This window comes from Tetrao urogallus (assembly GCF_951394365.1).
Source record: "Tetrao urogallus genome assembly, contig: SUPER_28_unloc_2, whole genome shotgun sequence".
Lineage (NCBI taxonomy): Eukaryota > Metazoa > Chordata > Aves > Galliformes > Phasianidae > Tetrao > Tetrao urogallus.
Window position 1 is genome coordinate 14,889 of NW_027639057.1, and position 20,536 is coordinate 35,424.

The window sequence follows — 20,536 nt, forward strand, 5'->3', positions numbered from 1 at the left end:
TGTTCCTCCATCAGCGCTGAGCAGCAGCACTGAGTCAGCTCAGCACGGGGCTCTGACTGCACCGCGTGTGACCGCAGGGTGACAAAGTGGGGGGGGGGGGGGGGGGGGGACACAGGGGGTCCCACTGAGCCCAAGGCGGGGGGCGCGGAGACACACAGCAGCCCCAAGGGAAGGGCTGGGAAGATCCTCCGTCCTTTGGAAGGGCTTCAGCTCCGCGCCCCCCAGCACGAGGAGCAAGAAGCAGAAGCAGCTCCTCGGGGTCCCCATCGCTGCCATGGGGCAGCAGTGGAAGATTCAAGGCCTTCCCCCCCCTGCTGGCAGCTCCGGGGCTTCCCTCCAGCTCTGCTCATCCCAGCTCCGCCTCCAGGAGCCCCCCCCCCCCCAGCCCAACCCCCCCTGCACAGCACAGGAGCTCCGTGGTGGCAGCAGAGGCACCCAACGTCCTTTTGTGTTTTTATAGAAAAGTCGCGGTAGAGAAGAGGGAAATACAAACAGGAAAAGCCGCCTCGGGAGTCTGGGGGACAAAAGGGGGGCGGCCGTCCTTCAGTCTCACGAGCGCTGCGGTGCTGAGCGCCCCGGGCAGCACGGAGCCTCGAGCAGGCAAAGAGTTCACAAAGTTCAGCAGTCTTTGAGCCCCACCAGAGCGGCGCCTTTGCTTCCCTTACGCGCAGGTTTAACGTTACACCGCGCGGCCGCTCCGCCCCCAGAGCTCCAGTTTTACTCTGAAAAAGAAGGGAAGATGTTCAACTCGGGGAACTCCTCGTTGTTGTAGTTGGGGCCTTGGTCTCCCAGCATGGTCAGCATGTCCTGCGGGGCAGAAGAAGAGAGGCTGGGTTAGAGCCGCACGGCAGAGCGCGGGCACTGCGCCCCCAGGGCCCCAAATCCCCCCCTTCACCCCCCCCGGGGCTCAGCCCTCCGTGCCCAGGCCCCCACCCCACGTTTCTGTGCTGCCCTGAGGCTGTGGGGCAGAGGGGAGGGGGGTGGCTGGACTGGGTGAACCCAGGGGCTTTTCCCAGCCGGGCCGTTCTGTGACGCTGTGCCCTGCGCAGCTCAGCTCCCCGCCTTTAGGGCCGCTTTGTGCTTTTTGTTTTTTACATCACGGGGGTTTTTGCTGCTTGCTCTCTTTAAACGAGAGCCGTAAGAGCGAACCTGGCAGCAGAACCGGCGGGATTTCACGCCGATCGTGGAACAGGAGGGGACACAAAGCCGACCGTGCAGAGCAGCTCCGCCCCCCGCCCGCAGCCCCTCCCGGAAGCCACGGACGAGAGCGATGAGCAGCCGGGCGCCCGGACACGAGCAAAACCCCTCGGCCCCCGCGTCCTCGAAGCGAGGGAACAAAGCGCGAATTACCGAGAAGGCCTCGGGTTGGCCGGGCTGCTGCACGTGCTGCTCCCCCGGCGCCGCGCCGTGCTGCTGGCCCTGCCACTGCGGCCACATCCCCACTCCTTCCGCCGCCGCCCGGGGCTGGAACGAGGCGGGGGCCTGCGCTGCATCTGCGGCTGTTCAACAGGGATGCAATCAGCAGAGTTTCCTGCCGCGACCGACGGTCGTTTCTCCGATCGCCCCGGGACCGCGCTGCAAGCGCCGCCCTGAGCCGCATCAACAGGACGGGACCCCGGGAGAAGCCGGCGCGCAGCCGGAGCTGCAGGGTGCCGGAGCTCCGCGCTTCCTCCCGCTCAGCCCCAGCACTGACGGAGCTGCACCTGAAGCCGTCGCCCCGAGGCGGCGCACTGGGCTGCCACTGGGAGCGGCCGGGCTCAGCAGACACGCAGAGCACCGAGGGCCCCCGGCTGCTTTACGAGGGCTGCCCGCTGCCCCCCCAGCCCCCCTCGCTGCACTCACTGAAGCCCACGCCGCGGCCGGGGAGGTTTGGGTACGCAGAGCTGCCGGGGGAAGCCGCGGAGCCTGGAGCTGCCATGGGGCTGAAGGAGGACGGGGTGCCCTGGAACGTCCCCATGCTGAAGGAAGGAGGCCGGGCCTTCACTGCTTGCGAGGCCACCTGCTGTAAGACAGCAAGAAACGGGGGGGGGAAAGGAGACGTGTTCGCTTGGACCCGGTCTGAGCCAGGGCGAGGCGCTGCTGGCCCGGCTCCGGTCTGCACGCACAGCGGTGCCCCCCCCCCCTTCTGCCGAGCGGAGCAGCTCTCCATTGCAGGCTCTCCAAGCCCCCATCTCCGCCTGCAGGAACCCCAGCAGCGCCCAGGAGGCAAACGGGCCCGCAGCGCCTCAATGCTTCCATCGGAGCAGCAACGTTTCTCCCCCTCATCCCCCCTCCCTCCAGCATTTCCTCAGCGGAAACACCGGGAAGGAGCTCAGCGAAGCCCAAAACCGCAGGGAAGCGTGGGGCCAAAGGGGGGGGGCGAGGGGCGGCCCAGCGACGCAGCCCAGCAGCCGCCGGCTCCGCAGCTCTGCGAGCCGTTCCGACCTCCAAGCAAGCGGCAGAAGCACCCAGCGGAGCTCAGCCCCGAGCCGGGCGTTCGGGCTTTGCTACCTGGGCCGTGAACGCCGGTCGGGTCCCGGCCGCCCAGCTGCTCCCGCTGACCTGAGCGGGGCTGGCGTGGCGTGAGATCTGAGCCAGGATCCGGCCCGACGCCGCCGGCTGCTGCTGGACGATGTTCACCGGAGGCACCAGGCTGCCGCTCCTGGGGGAGGAAAAGCCCTCAGCTGGACTCGGAGCATCGCGGGCGGCAGCGGCGCCAACAGCCGCAGCGCTTCCCCCCGGCGCCCCGCAGGCACAGCAGCTGCCGGGCCGGCGCCCGTCCGGCTCGGTTCTGCAGCGACGCCCCGCGCATCCAGAGGCGCTGCCGCCCCGCGGCCCCGGTTCGGTCAGCAGGGGAAAAGCAGGGCGGGAGCGGCGGGAGGAGCCGAAAGCAGCCGGGCCGGCGGGCGCCCAGCTCCTCTTCCCCTCCTCTGTGCCCCGGCCCCGCAGGGGCTGCCCTGCATTTCTGAGCGTTTGCAGACGGGGGCGAAGCGGGACGGGAGCGGCAGCGGGAAAAGGGCAAAGGCCGAGGAGGTCGGCGAAAATCGCGGCGCAGGAAAAGCTCACCTGAAGCCGTCAGCGGGCCGCGACGGCGTGAAAGCGTTTCCCTGCGGGAACAGCGGGGGGGCGGCAGGCAGCGAGCTGGCAGGAATGGCTTTGTTCTGGTCTGCGGAGAGAGGCCGGGTGAGCGGGGCGGAGCGGCTCTGAAGCACTGAGCGCGGCGGCTCCTTACGTGGGACTGCAGGCAGCCCCGGAGGAGCCCCGTTAATTTGCTGTTCTCTGGTTTTCTAACAAGCTTTGAATCCAGGCCCCCCGGGGCTCGAGCGCCCGCTCAGCCCGCAGACACCGGGACCCAACGCAACGGGAGCAGAGCCGAACCCAGGCGAGGCGAAGCCCCAGCACCGCGCACCTGCATTGATGCCGCTGTAGATCTCCCCGAACCTCGGGTCCCTCTCCTGGTTGAAGAGGCTCTCCGCCTTCTCCAGCGGCTTGCTGTGCTCCGGCCCGGCGGCGGCGGGCTGCACGGGGACCTGCAGCGGGGGCGAGCGGAAGCGCTGAGCGGCGCGGGGGGGAGCAGCGCTGCAGCCGGGCCGCTCCGCAGCGCAGCCAGGAGGAGCCGAGCCGCCCTCCCTGCCCGAACCCCTCCCGGAAAAGGGGGGGAGCTGCTGACAGCGCAGGGGCAGCCGAAGCCCCGATTTACCTGCTCGTACCCAGACAGGCTCTCTCTTCCTGGGACCACTTCCAACTCTGCCTGCGGCGGCGGCGGCTGCTGCTGCCTGGAATAGAAAGCGGTTGTAACAGGAGAAGAGCGGCCGCTAAAAGCCTTTGCTGGGGGCACGGATCCTCTGCGGTCCCACCAATGGCTGATGAGCCCAGAGGAGTTCACTGCTGCGGAGAGGAAGGTGAGGGGAGGAAAGCTACTGGACAGGAGGGCAGAACCGGCGAGGGAGGCACAGTGAAAGGAGCCGAGCACCTCCTGACCTTGAGGGCAGCTGCGCTGTGCCCATCTCCAGGGGAAGGCTGACACTCTGCCCCAGCTGGGGCCTCTGCATTGGGTTTGACAGGGCAGGTCGAGATTCCTGGCTTGAGTTCCTTTAAAGCAAAGAAAAAGGGGGGGAAAAAAAAAGCAAACAGATTTAAAAAGTACCAAATGAGAGCAAACAGCCGGGTGCTGCCTGCAGGAGGACGTGTCTGCATCAGCCTGCAATGGAGCTGCTTTTGCAAAAGCTCTTCCAGTGAAGGATCCTTCCTCCCAGCCTCCTGTCCCTGAGAGCAGGGCTGGCCATGGAACACAATTTAAGGATCCATGGGCTCTGCCCCCTCCAGCCCAGAGCAGGGAGCAGCCTGCGCCACCTCTGTGCCGCTGCTGCAGCACAAGCAAAGGCCGGAGGGGCCTACAAACGCCCCACGTTTCCCATGTAAATCTACACCACTGCAGAGCTGCAGCCACCGCAGCACCTCCAGCCTCTGACCCACACCTCGTGCAGCTCTTTATGCCTTCTGTTAACTCTCAGAAGTCATTTTCCTCCCAGAAGGAAGGAGCGGAGCTGCAGCGCTTTGTCAGCAGCTCTTTTGCAAGCTGCTGGCTCTGAAGCGGCGCCCGATCCTGGAGGAGGAGCAACGCCGCAGCAGCAGCCCAGCAGAGATGCACACAGCTAAACTGCACCACAAACAGCCTGCTGCCCCCAGCCCGAGCCTGACAGCACTTCTGAGAGTGTGAGCATGGATGTGAGGATGGAAATGCGTGGAATGAGCGAGCTCAAAGAGAGACCTGCTGCCAGGACAGAGACGAAGGCCTGCTCTCAGCCCAGGGCTCTTAAAGCCCAAGGGATCTGGCTGACGCTGCTCAGCTCAGAGCTTTCTCATCACCAGCTGGGGGAAGGAAGAAGCGCTACCTGAGCTCCTGGTTCTTTCCTCACCTCAAATACAACCCAAATCCTGCCTTTCTTTCCACCTGCCCCCAGGCACAAGCAATCCTGACTGACTTGCAGAGGTCCCACCTGAGGCGCAGCCAGGCCTGAAGCTACGAACCCCAGCCAGGAGGTGTTTTCCCTTGTTTCCCTTTGCTCTGTAAGGGCCTCGCAGCTCCTCCAGGGCACAGGCAGCACTCTGATGGAGCACTGCGTGCTGCTGACACAGCGAGACAGAGGGGGGGGAAAAGAAGAGAGCAGCACGAGGGCAGCCTGCCCCAAGCACCGCTCAGGAGCTGCTTCTGAATCCGAGCACAAACTACAGGAGAAAAATAAGCACTTAACTTCCTACCATCAACTGTCCTGCTGTGGGAAAAGCCACCCTGGAGCAGAGGATGGGGCAGCAGGAGCTGCGTTCGGCTGCGAGCCCCCCTAACATCAGAGCTCTGAACGCAAACAGACAGAAACTTGCTCCAGCAACCAGGGCGAAGCGAGGCGCTGCTGCAGCGCAGCCTTGCCTCCGAGCCAAAGGCTCCTCCTGCACTCTGCAGTCCTTCGGCATCTGCCTCAGCCCAGCCAAAGGGCGCCCAGGGGTTTCCTGGCTCCTGCAGGGCCTGCACACACTGAGGGGAAGTTGGTGAGGGAGAGGCCGAAGCTCCTGCAGCTCCGTGCTGCCGTTTGCTCTGGGCGAAGCCCTGGGGTTGCTGTGCTGCCGCCGGGCGGCGAGGCATTTCCATGTACATACTTGACGTTGGTGTTGGTACAGATGATGTACTCAATTTCATCCGAGTAGGGGTTCTGGAAGGTAAAGGAGCTGGTTCTCATCCAGAGCCATTCCCGGTTTTTGGATCGGAATCGGAACATGACTGACAGAACCTGGCCTTTTAACTTCACCACCTAAAAAAACGTAACGCCATCAGTAGGACCTGATCAAAGAAGGGGTTGAAGAGCAACTTCCTCTGAGCCACCCCCCTCAAAGCTGCGATGGCCCCTGCCTCAACCCCTGCCTGAAGCCCTCGCCTCCGGAGCCCAGCAGCACTGCTGCCGTTCCCTCTCGCTGCCCGAGACACGAATGACGCGGGAGGGGGGACCTGACTTCACACTGTGGCTTTTGCTTTTCTCATCTCTTTGCCCTGGTGAGATGTATGAGAAAACCTGCAGCAAAAGAAGCACGCAGCGCTGCTTCTGCTCCCGGCTGCGGGGACAAATGGACATGAGCAGCTCTCCTGGAGTCATGGAAGCGCGGGGCAGCCTTACCTGCCCTGCCACAAAGTCCAGCGCCCTCAGAAATAAGAGTAACCACAACAGGGCAAACAAATCACATCCATTCCGAGCTCTGCAGCACTGGGCTGGGCCCTAGGGATGAACCATGTTTCAGCCACGGGAGCGTGTTGGAGCAGGCTCTTTGTAAGCATGTCTCTGGCCCTAAAAGCAGACTGGACCAGCAACCAGAGGATGAATTCAAGAGTCAGACATCAGATGCTTCTCTTTTGTTTTGCGCTACTGCCGTTCTGTGACTAGATCTGTAGCTGCTTGCCATTCCTAAGGTTTATTCTTCTGTTGTTTTGGTTTTTTCTTCCAGTTATGTTTCACTGCTTTGCAAGCACCAAGACAGAGTCTAATTTGAACACCACACACAGAGGGGTCGTTAAGGGCTTTACCTGCTGAAAGCTGTCCCGCAAAAGCTGCTGGTCCTCTGGGTGACAGAAATCCACAATGTCCTTCCCCAGGAGTTCCTAATTTTGAAGGAATTGGGAGAGAGATGAAGGCAGTTTGCACAGGAACTCGCGCTCCCTCGGTTCCACTTTAGAGCTGCTCCCCCAGCAGCAGTGCTGCCCCTGCCAGCCCCGGCACACGGCGCAGCTGCAGGACCTGCCGTGCTGTTCTAACGTTTGATCTCCAATTCACGTGGAGCAACAGCAACCTTAACTGACAGCTGACACAACTCAGAGCTGCCAGCTCCGTCCACCATCAAAGCACTGCAGAAAGTGGATCAAGAGCCACTGCTGGAGGAGGAGCACGCGCCTGGGCGCTGTTTGGCCAGGCCTGTGTGACAAGCAGGGCCACGAGGCACAAATGGGGAGGAGAAAAGCGAGTCTGAGCAGCAGCTGTGCTCAGGAAGCTCCTGCTGCTCTCTCACCTGTGGCTGGTAGCCGACAGTGGCCACACAGCGGTGGTCTATGAAGGTGAAAATGCCTTCCGTGTTGTGCCGGGAGATGAACTCTGTTGGCTGACAGACGTTGCTCATGTCTGTGCAGTTGGGTGAGCTGGTGACCTGCGAGGAAAGGCAGCGGCGGGAGCTGAGCCGGCAGAGCCGTGCTGTCCTGGGCAGCCCTGGGCCCTGCAGGAGGATCTGCAGCCGTCAGGGAACGCGGTGCAGCCCCGCAGGCTTCAGGACAACGCTGAGCCCTGGACGCACCTGCAGCCGGCCGATGGCCACGAGGCAAAACTTGCTGCCCTGGCCAGCATCTGGGTCATCGTCAGGCAGCGAAACACCTGAGAGAGGAGTGCCAAAAATTCCAGCAAGGTCAGTACAGGAAGAACTGCTGATTTCGGGGAAAAAAAGACAGACATGCAGTTCTGGCTCTGAGAAACTTCTCCACCCCATTCTGTACTCAGAATCCTCTTCCATGAGGGAATTTGCTACGTTAAGCTGCCTCCCCGCTCCCCGTTCTTGCCAGAATGGTTTGAGTTCTCTCTCTTCCAGCCAGCAGAGCAGGCAGCCTGCCACGATTCCTGCCCTCTGTAGAGGGTCCCGTTCAGACACAAACCTCCACCATCCCACATCTGCAACAATCAGTTCAGTCCCAACACAACGAAAAGCGACAGATGTGCACGGGAAGCATTTGCTCGCACGTTCAGCTCAGAGGGGACAGCTTCAGAGCCGTGTCCTCAGGCACAGCCGGGGCTTTGCAGAGCCCTTACCTGCAGGGGGCCAGGCCTTGATGTAACCCGTGCAGTGCACCACCACGTAGTGAGGCTCTCCATCCTTCGTCGCGCCCAAGCCGTTCCTTGGGAGAGAGAAGCAGCTGAGATCAGGCCAGGTGTCAAATCAGGTCAGGCAAGGTCTGTAATTGCCTTCAGAAAACTTCCACAGAACGCCGTGGAGGTAAAGAGAGACTGAATGTAAATGTGAGAGCTCTGAGGACACAGAGTCGGGTCAGAGGGGACCTCAGGACTTCTGGGTCCTTCCCTGCAGAGCTGCCTTCCCGCTGGGTACATCAGAACCTGCCTCATCTTTTAATTAACACAAAGACAACATCCACCAGAGCCCAACAACAACAGTCTGAAGAACACGGGCTTGTAACCGACTTCAGACCCGAGTCTGGAGTCAAGGAAGTCTCATCTGCCCTAGGATGAACTTTGGTTCCTCCTCCAGCACTTCTCACTCTCCTATGAGCTGTAGGAGCTCAGTGCCCCATGCAGCCCCCAGGCCTCTGCTGGGGAGCTGCAGCCTCTCGGGTTCCCAGCAATGCAGAGCTTTGCCCATCACCCTCGTCTCACTCACCTGCAGCGATTCCTCATGAAGCTGAGACGATTTACAGACACTGAATCCACTGAGCTGTTGCCACACCTGTACCAGAATAAGGAGCGAGGAGGAAGAAAAGCTTTTGTCTTTCTTGGTCACGGTCAGAACAATCTCACCACCTTGAATTAGCCAAAGCACTCTATCAATGGGGATGAACCTCTGAGTCTCCATCACACAGATGGAAAGCACTGATTCTGGGTGCCTGAAGAAGAGCAGTGACACGTGGGGGTGAAATAAATTGTTACTGGAAGCTGAGTGTCCTACAGCAACAGCAGAGAGCCATCTGAGCTCAGGGCAACTAAACTGGGCTGCTGGAAAGCCGTGCCACGTTACGTCCAGTGAGCAAAAGGAGCTGGAATAAGATGAGCGAGTTCAGCTTCAGCCTCGGGTGCCGGCCCTGCAGCACTCTCATTACCTCATGCGGCAGATGAAGGATCTCCGGGAGCCCATGCACATCCTCATGGACTGCTGCCCCTCCTTCTTGACAGTCCCCGTCTTCAAATCCAGGATGCGACCTGAAGAAGGAAGGAGAACCCAGAGGTTGCCGCAGTTCCCCTCCTTTCCCCAGCGCAGGCACCAGGCAACGTGATTAGGAAACCATCAAGACAGAAGTGTCACCAGTGGTACCTTTAGATGCACTCTCAGGGGGGGCTGCAGGATCCTTGTTAGAAAGGCACCAGGGTTTGGTTCCTTCTACAAAGGGAAGGTTTCAATCCTTGTCCTTCGCCGGCTCGCTCTGCCCTCCCCCTCCTGCCCCCCCCCGGGCTGCGTTACCTGTCAGCGCGTTCTCGGAGGTGGAGAGCTGCTCCCTCAGCTTGCCCACATCGTCCGGGTGCACCTGGTCGTACAGCGTGCTGCCGAACCACTCCGACTGCGGCTGGTTGAGGACGGGAGTCACGGAGTCCGAGACGTAAACCACCCTCCCCGTCTCACAGGACACGATGAACAGAAAGCCGTCGGCCGCCTCCAGGATGAGGTGTTTGAGCTCCTGCGTTCACAACACACCAACCTCTCACTCCAGAGATACAGGCGTCGCCCCCCTGGCCCCCCTCGCCCTTGGACCCCCATCTCTGCCATCAGAGAATCACAGAGCGGCCCGGGTTGGAAGGGGCCTCGAGGATCACGGAGCTCCAACCCCCACCACACGCAGGGCCACCAGCCCCCCATCTTGCAGCCCAGGCTGCCCAGGGCCCCGTCCAGCCGGCCCTGAGCGCCTCCAGGGACAAACAGGGCACCACAGCCTCTCTGGGCAGCTGCTCCCACAACCACCCCCCGCCCTGCGACGGCAGCGCTCCCCACAGAGCCAACACCTGGTCGGTGAGGAAGGAGGGTTTGTAGGTGCCGTCCGTGGACGTGTTGCCTGTGCCACGCAGGGACTTCATGTGGGACACGGCCATTCGCAGGATGGTCAGCTTGTCTGGTTTGCGCGCCAGGGCGCTGCAGGTGGGCACCATGTCAGACAGCTCCGTGATGTAGGCAGTCATTTTGTTCCTCCGCCTACGTTCGATCTCGCTGTGATTCTCCCTGGGAGGAAAGCAGGAAGATGGAGTCAGCACCAGGCCGGGAGGCTCCACTGCCTTCCGGGGTGCAGAACACAGAGATGCGTTGGGGTCACCGGGAGTTGGGAGGGCTGCAAGCACCCCGCATGCTGCTCGTGCACAAAGGGACGCGGGGACGAGTGCAAGGAGAAGAGCCTGCAGCTGCACCTCCCTGCTTCGGACGAGGAGCCTCGCTTTGTGCCACGCCGCCTCCCTGCTGCCTCGGGAAGCTACAAGCTAAGCTTCGCTGCTTGAGAAGACAAAGCAGCTTCTCCGTCACCTCTGGAACGCTTCAACCAAGGAGTCCTTCCTGCAGCACAGCCCCTGCTCTCAGGGGTTGCAGCAGACTCCATCAGGAGCAGCACAGCACGCAGCAGATGCTCACCCCGCTCCCTGGTTGAGGACTGCACGCATCCCTCCACCTCCAGCAACCATCTAAGGAGGCCAGGGCTGCAATTAAGGCTCGGACATCTAAATTACCACGGACAAACCTCACCTGGCGCTGCCCTCACGCAGATGCTGTGTTACACTGAGGTCCCCTTACAGTCATGTGGCAGAATGGAAGCTGCAGAGCAGACACTGCCTGACTGCACCAAGCGAGGCCAAGAGGGGCAGCCCCTCCGCCAGCAGCCCCTGGTGCACACGCAGCTCCCACAGCCCTGCAGCAAGTGCCGACCACCCACTGCCCTTTGTGAGGCCCTTCGTGGTCCTTTGCAAGCCTGCTCACAAGGCACGTTCCTCCCCAGGTCCCTGGGTCAGGATATCACCTCCAGACCCGTCCTTCCTATCCAGCGCTGCCGCCAAGTGGGTTTTCCCCAAAAAAGAACCTACAAGCCAGGTTTCCTACACAAAAGGATGGATGGGGTCTAAGGAAGCAGTGATGGGAACATGGAATGAGATGAGTGTGGGAGGAACAGACAGGCAGCGAGTTAAAGAAGACAAAACACGAGAAGGGAGCACTGATCAGCACCAGACGTGCGCAGCCGTTCAGTGACTGCACGCCTCACTGCGAGGTCAGAAAAAGTGCCCAATTATCACACTCACCTTTAGTTCAGCTCCTCCTGCATGCTGGAGTGTGAAAACAAAGCCACCTCCCCTAAAAGGCTACTGGGAAACCACAGCTTTCACTGCCAAGTGTTCCTGAGCGTGACTGAGTGACAGCAGGAACTCGCTACCAGGGAGGAGGGAAGGGCAGCAGCTTCAAGGCCAACCCACCAAGCACTGCTGTGCTGCACCCACAGCCCCACCTCGTCCTCCTCAGCTCCACAGATATTTAAGCTGTGCACCACCATTCAGGCAGGGCTGCGCTGGGGGGCTGTGTCTAAAAGCAGGGATCAGCTGAGCAGAACTGAAGCCTCCTCAGCTCCGCACACGATGAATAAGGCAGGAACAGCCCAGGGAAGACAGGGCAAGCCTGCAGGATGGCGGCCATCAGAACAAGCCATCTCTGCAAGTTATCAACACAAATGATGATCAGAAAGCTGTGGGTGGCAAGCAGTAAAAACCCTGATGGCTTTTTCAGCTGTTTTTCGTTACTGCACAGCTTGGTGCAGCTTGGTGCACTTGGGGCAATGCTTTCCTGCAGCAGCTGCGTGCTCCCAGGGTGCGATTCTGTGCCGAGGTGCAACAGTGCAGCACTGGAGATGAACGCCTCAAGCATTCCTGTGAGAGCCACAGCCCCATCGAACTGCAGCTGGGGATCCGGGGAACAAGAGAGCCCTGTCTGCACTAAACCTGAGCTGTTCTCATGGAAGGGCTTCATTTTCCCTGGATGCTTTTTTTACAGGGCCACGAAATGAAGAGGTCGGAAGAAACAACCAACCTGCACGAGTGCGGCTCTGAAAGCCTCTCTGACGTGAACTCAGCTCCTGTGATGAGCCCCGTTCAGGAGGGGCTGCGGCTCCCTGAGCAGCACAGGTCAGCAAAGCTGCAGTGCTGAGTGAAGCGGCCGCCCAAGCACCCTCAGCCCAGCAGCTTTCAAGGAACAAATCCTCTGTGTGCCCCCCACGGACATTCCTGCAGCAGGACTGGGTGCCTTTCCCCTCCTATTTCCAATTACACAGCAATTTCCAGCAGTCTGTTCATTTTCAAGCCCTCTACTGCAGCAGTGGGGGGGAAGGAGGGGGACAAAAAGGAGGAGGGATGCCTAGAGAGACACGAAGGAAGGGCAACGCTCTGCTGGTCCATGCTCGCAATCTCCATTCTCCTACCTGGCAAGTCTCTCCTTATCCGCTGAACTCTGCTCATCATCAGACCTAAAAATAAAATCAGTGAGCTAAGCTCCAATGGAAAAAAAGTTGAATGGAATGAGAAGTGGGAGGATGCACGAGGAAACCCGGCCTGCAGGCACGGCATAACATGGGTGCTGTGCACCCTCACACAGCAGAGCAGTGCCAGCCAGCCAGGTTGTTTTAGAGCTCCGAGAGGTTTGTCAGATGGTGAACAGGTGGGGAGGAGGGGTTGTGTGAGCGAGTGCAGTTTGCTCCGTGCAAGATTAGGAGGTGAATGGCACAGCTACAAAGGGGGCCCCGACCACATTCAGCTGACCTTTCCTTGGAGGAAAGGGAAATAAATCAAGGAGAGACTCTGTGCTGTTACGAACAAACAGGAAAGCAGGTTTAAGGAAAAACAACAAAATCGGAGGACGGCTGGGCTCACGGGCAGCACAGCTCCAACACCACACGTCCATGCAGGCAGCACAGCTCCAACACCACACGTCCATGCAGGCAGCACAGCTCCAACACCACACGTCCATGCAGGCAGCCCGGCCGCCGGCCCGGTGGCACAGCGGACGTCGCGTCCCATCGCAGGCAGCACAGCGGCCGCCTGCCCGCGCCACCAGCTTGCAGGAGGAACCTGCAGACCCTGTTCTGCCAAGGCTGCTGTGGTTTTCCCCCCCTGAGATCCGGCCGCCCTGGATAAAAAACTGCTGTCCGACTGCTGTGTCCTGAGCTGCAGCTTCTCAGGGAGGCGCCACGGAGAGGCAGCGAGGCCGGCACTGCGAGCCCTGGGCGCAGCACGCAGGAGGAGCGCGACCTGGGGACAGAGCTGCTGGCCGGCTCACGGCAAGCACCACCGATTTTGATTTCAGACCAAATCAACCCTCTGACAAAAGCTGCAGGGCTCAGTTCAAAGCCCCACTGGTTACAGCGAGCCCAAGCGTCGGCTCTGCCATCTTCACCCCATGCAGCGAGCTGCTGAGAGGAGCCCAGTGCGCGGTGCAGCACAGTGCAGGCGTTCGGGAACCTTCGCCTCCATCCTCACTGCAACGCAGGACCTCGGGGGAAGCCCAGGGAAAGGCCCCACAGTGCGCCCAGCTCTGCCCCACAGCACAGCCACCCTCAGCGAGGGGGACGACGCTGGGCCCCCACAGCACAGCCTGCAACTCCCAGAGCTCAGGATGCTCACGGCAGCAGCTCAGCTCAGCCAGGACGAAAGAAAGCCATGAAATGGTTCTGTTCTGTTCAGCTCAGCTCAGCAAGCCAAAAAAACCAAAACCACCAACGGGTGGAGGCAAATCGTTGCCCACAGCGTGACTCCATTTAAAGGAAGCCTCACTGAGCTGCCCTCAGAGCACAAAATCACACGGCTGAGCGCAGGATTGGCCAGGAAACCCCAATTGAAACCTGAACTAACCAAGAGAGAAAAGAACAAAGCCCAAAGCAGCAGCTGAAGCATTGAGAAAGATGATCAGTTCCTCATAGCTGGAATAAATTGGTTCAGAAAAAGCATCAAGGGAAAAATCTGGGTCCTCTGGTGTAAGTGCCCCTTCCTTCAGAGGAGAGAAAGCTCACTGGTGGAGAGCAGGGCAACCGCAGGGCATCGCAGCACATCCTTACCTGGCAAATCGCTCCTTGTCGTTTGGCATCGGGTCATCATCACACCTGGCAGGAGGGGAGAAGAAGGATTAAATAATTATTACATGCTCACACTTATCCCAAAGACACTGAGAGGACAAATCTCATCAGATCACAAAGAAAACGCCTGGTGTGGAGCAGGCAGCTGCATTCTGCTGTGCATCAGCCATCCAGAACCACGCTCTTCGTTAACCTCATTCAAGTCATTAGGCTGGACATCCTTATCACCTAGATTGTTTTCCACATCACGTTTCCATCAAGCTCATCTCGCTCAGTAATTCAAGCAAACACACAGAGCAAGGGCTTCAACTGAGCGCTGGAGACACAAACCAGCAGCTGCATGCAGGGGAACTCAGGGCAGCCCGTGCCCACAGGGGCCATTATAACCCCAAGGTCGTTTGCAGTCATCTCTAATTAACTGTCCAACCCTAAGCCATGTAGCGAGACTGCAAGAAAATGACAGAAGAGCTTCCAAATCTTCTGCACTCCATATGGATCGTGAGGAGACGCCTGCAGTCCTGCCAGCTCCACAGGAACAAGGAGGCCTCTGGAACCGCAGCATCTTCACAGCAGATGTCAGTGCAGGAACGCATCTGAGGCACCAGCGAGAGCCCAGCACCTCACTGCGGTGCCACAGGGCGCGGGCAGGAGGTTTTTGTGTGCAACCAAGAGGGGTTCGGCCCTGCTGAGGGGCTCTGCAGCACCAGGGGAGCAGCGCGGCTCCCCACCCTCAGCGCAGACCACGTGAAGGGGTGAAAGGATCCCTTCCTGCCAGAGCCTCCTGCAGCCCGCAGCCACGTGCACAGCAGCTCTGGCAACAGCCGCAGCTGGAGGAATACAGCTTACTGAGAGAAAAGAGCCCAAGGGAGCGAAGCACTGCCTCCTTCAGAGCCCCTCCTTCCCCCCCGTGCTGCTGGAGCAGCAAGCTCCTCCTCGGGGGGCTGCAGAGGCACCCAGACCACGCAGTAGGGACGTCTGTGCGTAAGGCTCTCCCTCACCTGAGGAATTTACTGTTCCCTTCGCCATCATCATCAAAATCAAGCCTGAAAAACAAGCAAGATGAGAATTACTAACCAAGATTCCCTTTCACAAGCTGCTTTTCCCCGTGTCCCTCAGGCAACGTTAGAAAGGAGGATTTCAGTGACCCCAAGTACTGACATAAAACAATTTACGCAGTTGAGGGGAGTAGAGAAGACATTCCCTTGTGTGCACAGCACAGAGCAGAGAGGCTGAGCACCACTGCATTCCTGCCCCAAAGGCTCCGGATGGCAGAGCAGCAGTGCCACAACTGCTCCTCACGGCCCAAGGGACCGAGCGCCACCCCAGAGCGCTGCGGCTCCAAAGCCTGGAGCTGTGAGCAAACACGACTGCAACAAACGTATGGCAGAGGACAGAAGGGGCTTCTTGCTGCTCTTCCTCCCAGGATGGAAAAGTGGCACGCAGAGGCAGCACCGTGCTCCTAAATGAAGTGTGAGGAAGGAGCAGCAGGCAGCGTGTGGGAGTGACAGCAGATGGAGGAGAAGGAAAGCGAGCAACGAGGAGGGCAGGGAGAGGCTTTCACCAGCTTGGAAGCGAAGAGGAGATTTCTTGTGCCAGGAATTTAGGAGAAGCCACTCAATCTCCTTTCAATTTGCAGAGGCATCTGCAGCAAACACAAAGCCTCCCACAGCACAGAGGCTTCCCTGCACCCTCCCCCACAGACAGCTGGAGGGGCTGAGAGGGGCACAGGCCTTCCCTGCTCCCTGCCGTGTGCTGCAGCGCTGCCCTGCTTGCCCCACTGCTGCAGCCCTGGGGGAACAACCCCTTCCGACCCAACTCTTCCACCTCCTTTTGTTGCGTGTCATACAGCACAGGGAAACGAGCAGCATAAAGCCTAGCACGGAAAGTAGGAGCGATGCAGGCATGGGGGCTTACCAGCAGACAGAAGGCTGGCTGCCCCCACGCAGCCCCCACTCACCCAGGACGCCTCTTGGCTGCCCTCTGCACGATGGCTCCTCCGGTCTGAGCTCCGGCCCCGGGGTTCCCTGAGCCGACGGCTGCGCCCAGCGAGGAGACATCTGATGCCATTTCTGCACAGGGGGGAAGAAAAAGAAACCGCTGCGACTCCAAACCTTCCTCCGGCTCAGATGGGAGGGGATCCTCGGCCCTCCTGCTCAGCAGCGGCACCGCAGCGTCTGAAGCAGCGGTTCTGTGCCATGTGTTCCCAGCCCTCCCATCCGCTGCCTCCCCACGCTCTGCTCTGAGGCCCATCTCCAGCTCGGAGCACACGCTGTTCTCATCAGCTTGGAGCGCCGAATTAAAAGCTGCAGCCTCCTTTGCAGCCAGAGGAGGAGCCCGATGTGAGCACGGGAAGGGGCTGAAGCCACTGCCAGCTCTGCAGAAGGGCAGAAGAGCTGCGGGTTCACCTCAGCCTCACCGACAGCAGCACCTCTCGATTCCCCAGGCTCAGGAGACGAAGAATTAATGAAGGCGCCTTGAAGCCACGGCCTTACAGCAGCAGCTCCCATTCTGCAGCACAGCAGAGGCACCACTACCAGCCCCCAGCCGGCCGCACACCCACAGCAGCTCTTCCCCAAAACGATGCTGAGCGCCTGCAGCCCAGCACCAAAGGGCCACCGAGTTAATGCAGTCTCAAAGGCTCTGTGTTTCTTTCCCCCCCGTGCTGTTCTGAAATAAACCCTCTCTATCCCTGCTTTGCAGCTGTGCTTTGAGGTTTGCTGCAAAGCAACGCGGCCACACAGCTCCCAGCACAGCCCTCAGCAGCTGGGCTGCGCAGAGCCCCGAAGGCTTCAAACGGCCCAAAGCAGCACAGCAGCGCCGCTGTGCTGGGCAGAGGGGACTCAGAGCCCCCAGAGCTGCTGAGCGCAGCAAAGGGCAGCAGCACCATGAGAAATCTGTGCAGCAACGCCCAACGCAACTCCTCACCCCAAGCAAAGCACAGCGCTTCACATCCCGCCCTTCCAGGAGAGGAAGAACCCTCAGAGCTGTTTGCATCACCTGCTTTTCACCTTTTCCCCCCTTTTCCTTCAGATTTTAACCCAGCAGCAGCACTCCTGTGGGCAGACAGGCTGTGCTGGCAGCTTGCAGCAGGGCTGTGCGACCACCAACCGCCTCTGCTGGGCCAGCAAACACCCCCACAGCTTGCGCTGCTTCCTCCACAACGCATCTTCTCCCCACAGCGACGCTGCCAGCCTGCACTGCTGCTTGCTTTGCTCTCCACCCAGTGCTGCTGCTGAGCTTTCCTCCCTACCAGCAGCACGGAGCCCACAGAGCCGACTGCAAGCCTCCCTGCAGCAGCAGAACCTGAGCAGCACCAGGAGGCAATGAGGGCTGTGGGGCTGCCTGTTCCATCCGTCCCCAATCCGGACAGTCGCCGTGCCCGCCTCCATCAGCCCCAGCTCTCAAACTCAGCTGGGGCTGCTCAGGCACTGCTGCTGATGGAGGACTCTCTCTACACAGCCTTCCTCCCACCATGCAGACAGCTGGCAGCCAGAAGGGCTGCTTTGGGTGCAGGCAAATCGGGGTAAAATGTTCCTTCCTTTCTTCTGGGAGTCCTTGGCTCTCCAGAAAGGCCGCAAACTGAGCAGAAAGAAAGAAAGTTCCTGGAGTGCTGCTCTGTGTTCATTAAGGAGTGAGGAATTTCCGGCTCAGGCAGGGGAAGGAAGCGGTGCTGCACGGCTCTTCTGCAAAAGGCAGCACAGAAATTAAGGATCCCTGCGTGCACCTGAATGGGACGTGCCAGCAGAGTGCAGCGCATCAACAGCTGGAGCAGGATGGAAGAGGCTGGAGGACAGCACAGGGAAGGGCACCTCGAGGGGCCGTGCAGCTCAGCCCCACGGGAAGGGCGCTGTCGCAACCGTTGGCATCTCCACGAGTTCAGAAATGGTCCCAAACAAAAAGAGCCGACCGTTCCAAGCTGTGATTGAGGAGACGGGCAGCAGCAGCAGCCTGAAGGCTGTTTCCAACCCCAGCAGCACAAGGTTGCTTTCCAGGGCCGGGTGCAGCTCAGCACATTTTTTGCTTACCAAGATTTAAACCACCCATGGTTCAGCTCCCGCAGAGCTCAGCGCAGCCCTGCCCGTACAGAAGCCGGCTCCAAACAAACCCCCAGGAATCCCCTTGCACCACAGCACCCCGTGATGAACCCCCCGCTCACCACACGGCGTCAGGAGCATCCTGACAACCCCCCTTCACCACGAAACCCATTAAGCAATTAATGGGCCGGGAGCCTCTACAGATAGCAGCTGACCCAGAGCCAGCGCCTCCCTCTGCTGTCAGAGCCGTTTGTCAGCTATTGAACACAGATGTTTCTTTTCCCAGAGAACTTTTTGGGGTCGAGCCTTTCCTATTGCACGCAGCACAGCACTGAGGGCTACAAGCACAGCGCTGCTCTCACAACCGTTTCCCTTTCCCCACTCGCCTCATCTCGCTCTCGCCGTCTCTTCCAGCCCCGCTCTGCGCAGCACAGCTCTCCTTCCCTCCTGATCTGCACATCCTGCATCTGCCAAGCTGCTCTGAGCAGCTCCCAGCAGAGCCCTCCCTGCTACGAGGGCAGCTGATGGGCTGAACCGCAGCCCTGCCTCCCTGGGATGCTGCAGCACAGCAGGAGCCCCTTTTGCTGTGCGAGGAGAACGCAGATCGGACCGTTTCCCCTTCAGATCCACCTGCTGCTAACCTGGCTCAGGAACGCTCCTTTCTGGTGGCTCTGTTGTGTCTCTTTTTCCCAAGCAATGTCTGAGTATGGAATTGCTGCAGGATTTCAGCTCACAATGTGAAACCACAGCACCGACTCTTCACTTCAACCACCACAGATGAGCACCCCAGTGTGTTTTCTCAGCATCTGAAGCCACAAATGCTTCCTATCCCATTAGAATGCTTTAGAAAAGTCATCTTCGAGAGGTGACATCGAATCATCCTTGATAAAGCTGGACAAGTCACACAGCCCCACACCCCGTCAGCCTCAAGCCACAAGCGAGAGCAGTCAGCAACCACAAAGCAGCGCAGCAAAACAAGAAAAAAAGAGACACAGAAGCTCAGGTTCTGATCTCAGCCACCCACAGCCCTGCAGCCACCAGGTTACTGCAGGGACGGATGGACTGACTACGGGTTTTGCTAGAAATCCAATGGAGCCCTCAGGATCCCATCATCTTCCCTGCTCAGCACGCTGCCAGTGACAGCCAGCTGCCCAGCCAAGGGCTCCCATGTGGCCACCGACCACGGGGCAGAACGGGCTGAGCCCTGTGCCTCCTGCAGGCATCGCAGCACGGCTCACACACAGCTTCAAACAGACACCGAGGGGATCTGGAAGGGCTCCTCCATGCCAGCAGCTGGGCGGGCTGCGATCGGCGCTCGTGAAGGAAAAACCTCCCCAAGAAAAAGGGGGGAAAAGCAACAGCGGCCATGAAGGGCAGCAGGGAGCAGCGCAGCTCCGGCACCGCGGGGCAGGGCAGCACCCCATAGGGGCACAAACCCCGCACCCCTCCGCGATCCCAACCCCCCTCGTTCCTCCCCAGAGCGACGCTCTGCTCAGCCAAAACCATCTCGCTGCTCCCACCCCCACACGGGCCCCCTTCCTCACACTCACACCCCGAGGGCCCCATTGGGGCAGCTCCGCTCCCTCCCCCCTCCGCACAGCCCCCCATGCCGCCCTCACCCCCCTCCTTCAAGCAGACACCCCCAGCCCCCCTCACAGACCCCCAGGCCCCGCCCCGTCCCCTCACCTCCCCCTACAGGAGCTGCCAACCTCCCCTCAGCCCCACTTCGACCTCCCACCCACCGCCCCCCAGGGAACGCCTCTCCCGCTCCCAGCCCTCCCCACGGCCGCACGCCCCCCTCAGCCCGAGCCGCCCCGCGCTGCTCACCCGGGTTGGCGGCGGTGGCGGCCATAACGCGGCCCGTCCCGCTGCCACCGCCCCCCCCCTTCACCTCAGCACCGCCGCCGCGGCCAAGATGGCGGCGCAGGAAAACCCTCCGCGCCGCCGCGCAGTGCGACCCGCCCGCCTCGAGGGGCGGGGCGAAGGGGGAATGAGGCGCTGCTATTGGCCCGTCGTGGAGGGGGCGGGGCGAAAGGGGCGGCGTGGCTTTAAGAGAGAGTGCCCCGCCCACATCGCGAGGGGCGTGGTCAAGGAGGGGAGAGTGGCCACTGGGGGCGTGGTCAAGGGGCGGGAGTGATGACGTCACGTTGTTTATTTGTTTTGTGCCGAGCAAAAGAATGTGATGGGAATTGGGATTGGGATTGGGATTGGGATTGGAACCGGGATTGGGATTGGGACTGGGATTGGGATTGGAATTTGTGTTGGGAATTTGTGGGGGATTCAGATTGAAGGGTTGGGATTAAGATTTGGGTTGAGATTGGGATTGGGATTTGAAGTGGGGTTGGGATTGAGATAGGGATTGGGATCAAGAGTGGGATTGAGGCTGGGATTTGGACTGGTATTCAGGTTGAGATTGGGATTGGGATTGGGACTGAGACTAAGAGAGGGGTTGGGACTGAGAGTGGGATTTGGATTGATTTGGGGACGGGGATCAGGAGTGGGATTTGGGTTGATAATATAACAAATACAACGAAACTGAGAGGCGGTGCTGCTGGAGGTGCTGCTCCTCCTTCCTGCACCACTCTTTGGCAGCTCCAAACTGCAGAGCAGCTCGGAGCTCAGTGCCGCAGTTCCCAAAGCTTTGCACTGCTCAGAGCCCACGGCAGCCCCTGCCCCACTGCAGGTCACC

At 60.1% G+C, this 20,536-nt stretch overlaps 1 protein-coding gene across 1 annotated transcript; it reads right to left on the bottom strand.

Annotated features, from left to right (window-relative positions):
* Positions 1-667: 667 nt before the first annotated feature.
* Positions 668-19,699, bottom strand: ARNT (aryl hydrocarbon receptor nuclear translocator; the record flags this gene model as incomplete). The annotated part of the gene is made up of 23 exons (XM_079550979.1): positions 668-807; positions 1,351-1,499; positions 1,843-1,999; positions 2,491-2,641; positions 3,046-3,145; positions 3,389-3,509; positions 3,680-3,755; positions 3,961-4,071; positions 5,635-5,786; positions 6,551-6,625; positions 7,030-7,164; positions 7,309-7,385; positions 7,815-7,900; positions 8,398-8,463; positions 8,834-8,933; positions 9,046-9,111; positions 9,193-9,406; positions 9,729-9,942; positions 12,167-12,211; positions 13,796-13,840; positions 14,812-14,856; positions 15,771-15,882; positions 19,675-19,699. The coding sequence occupies 23 exons, from the start codon at positions 19,697-19,699 to the stop codon at positions 718-720; spliced, it is 2,412 nt and encodes an 803-aa protein (XP_079407105.1). The 3' UTR covers positions 668-717.
* Between the last annotated feature and the right edge of the window lie 837 nt (positions 19,700-20,536).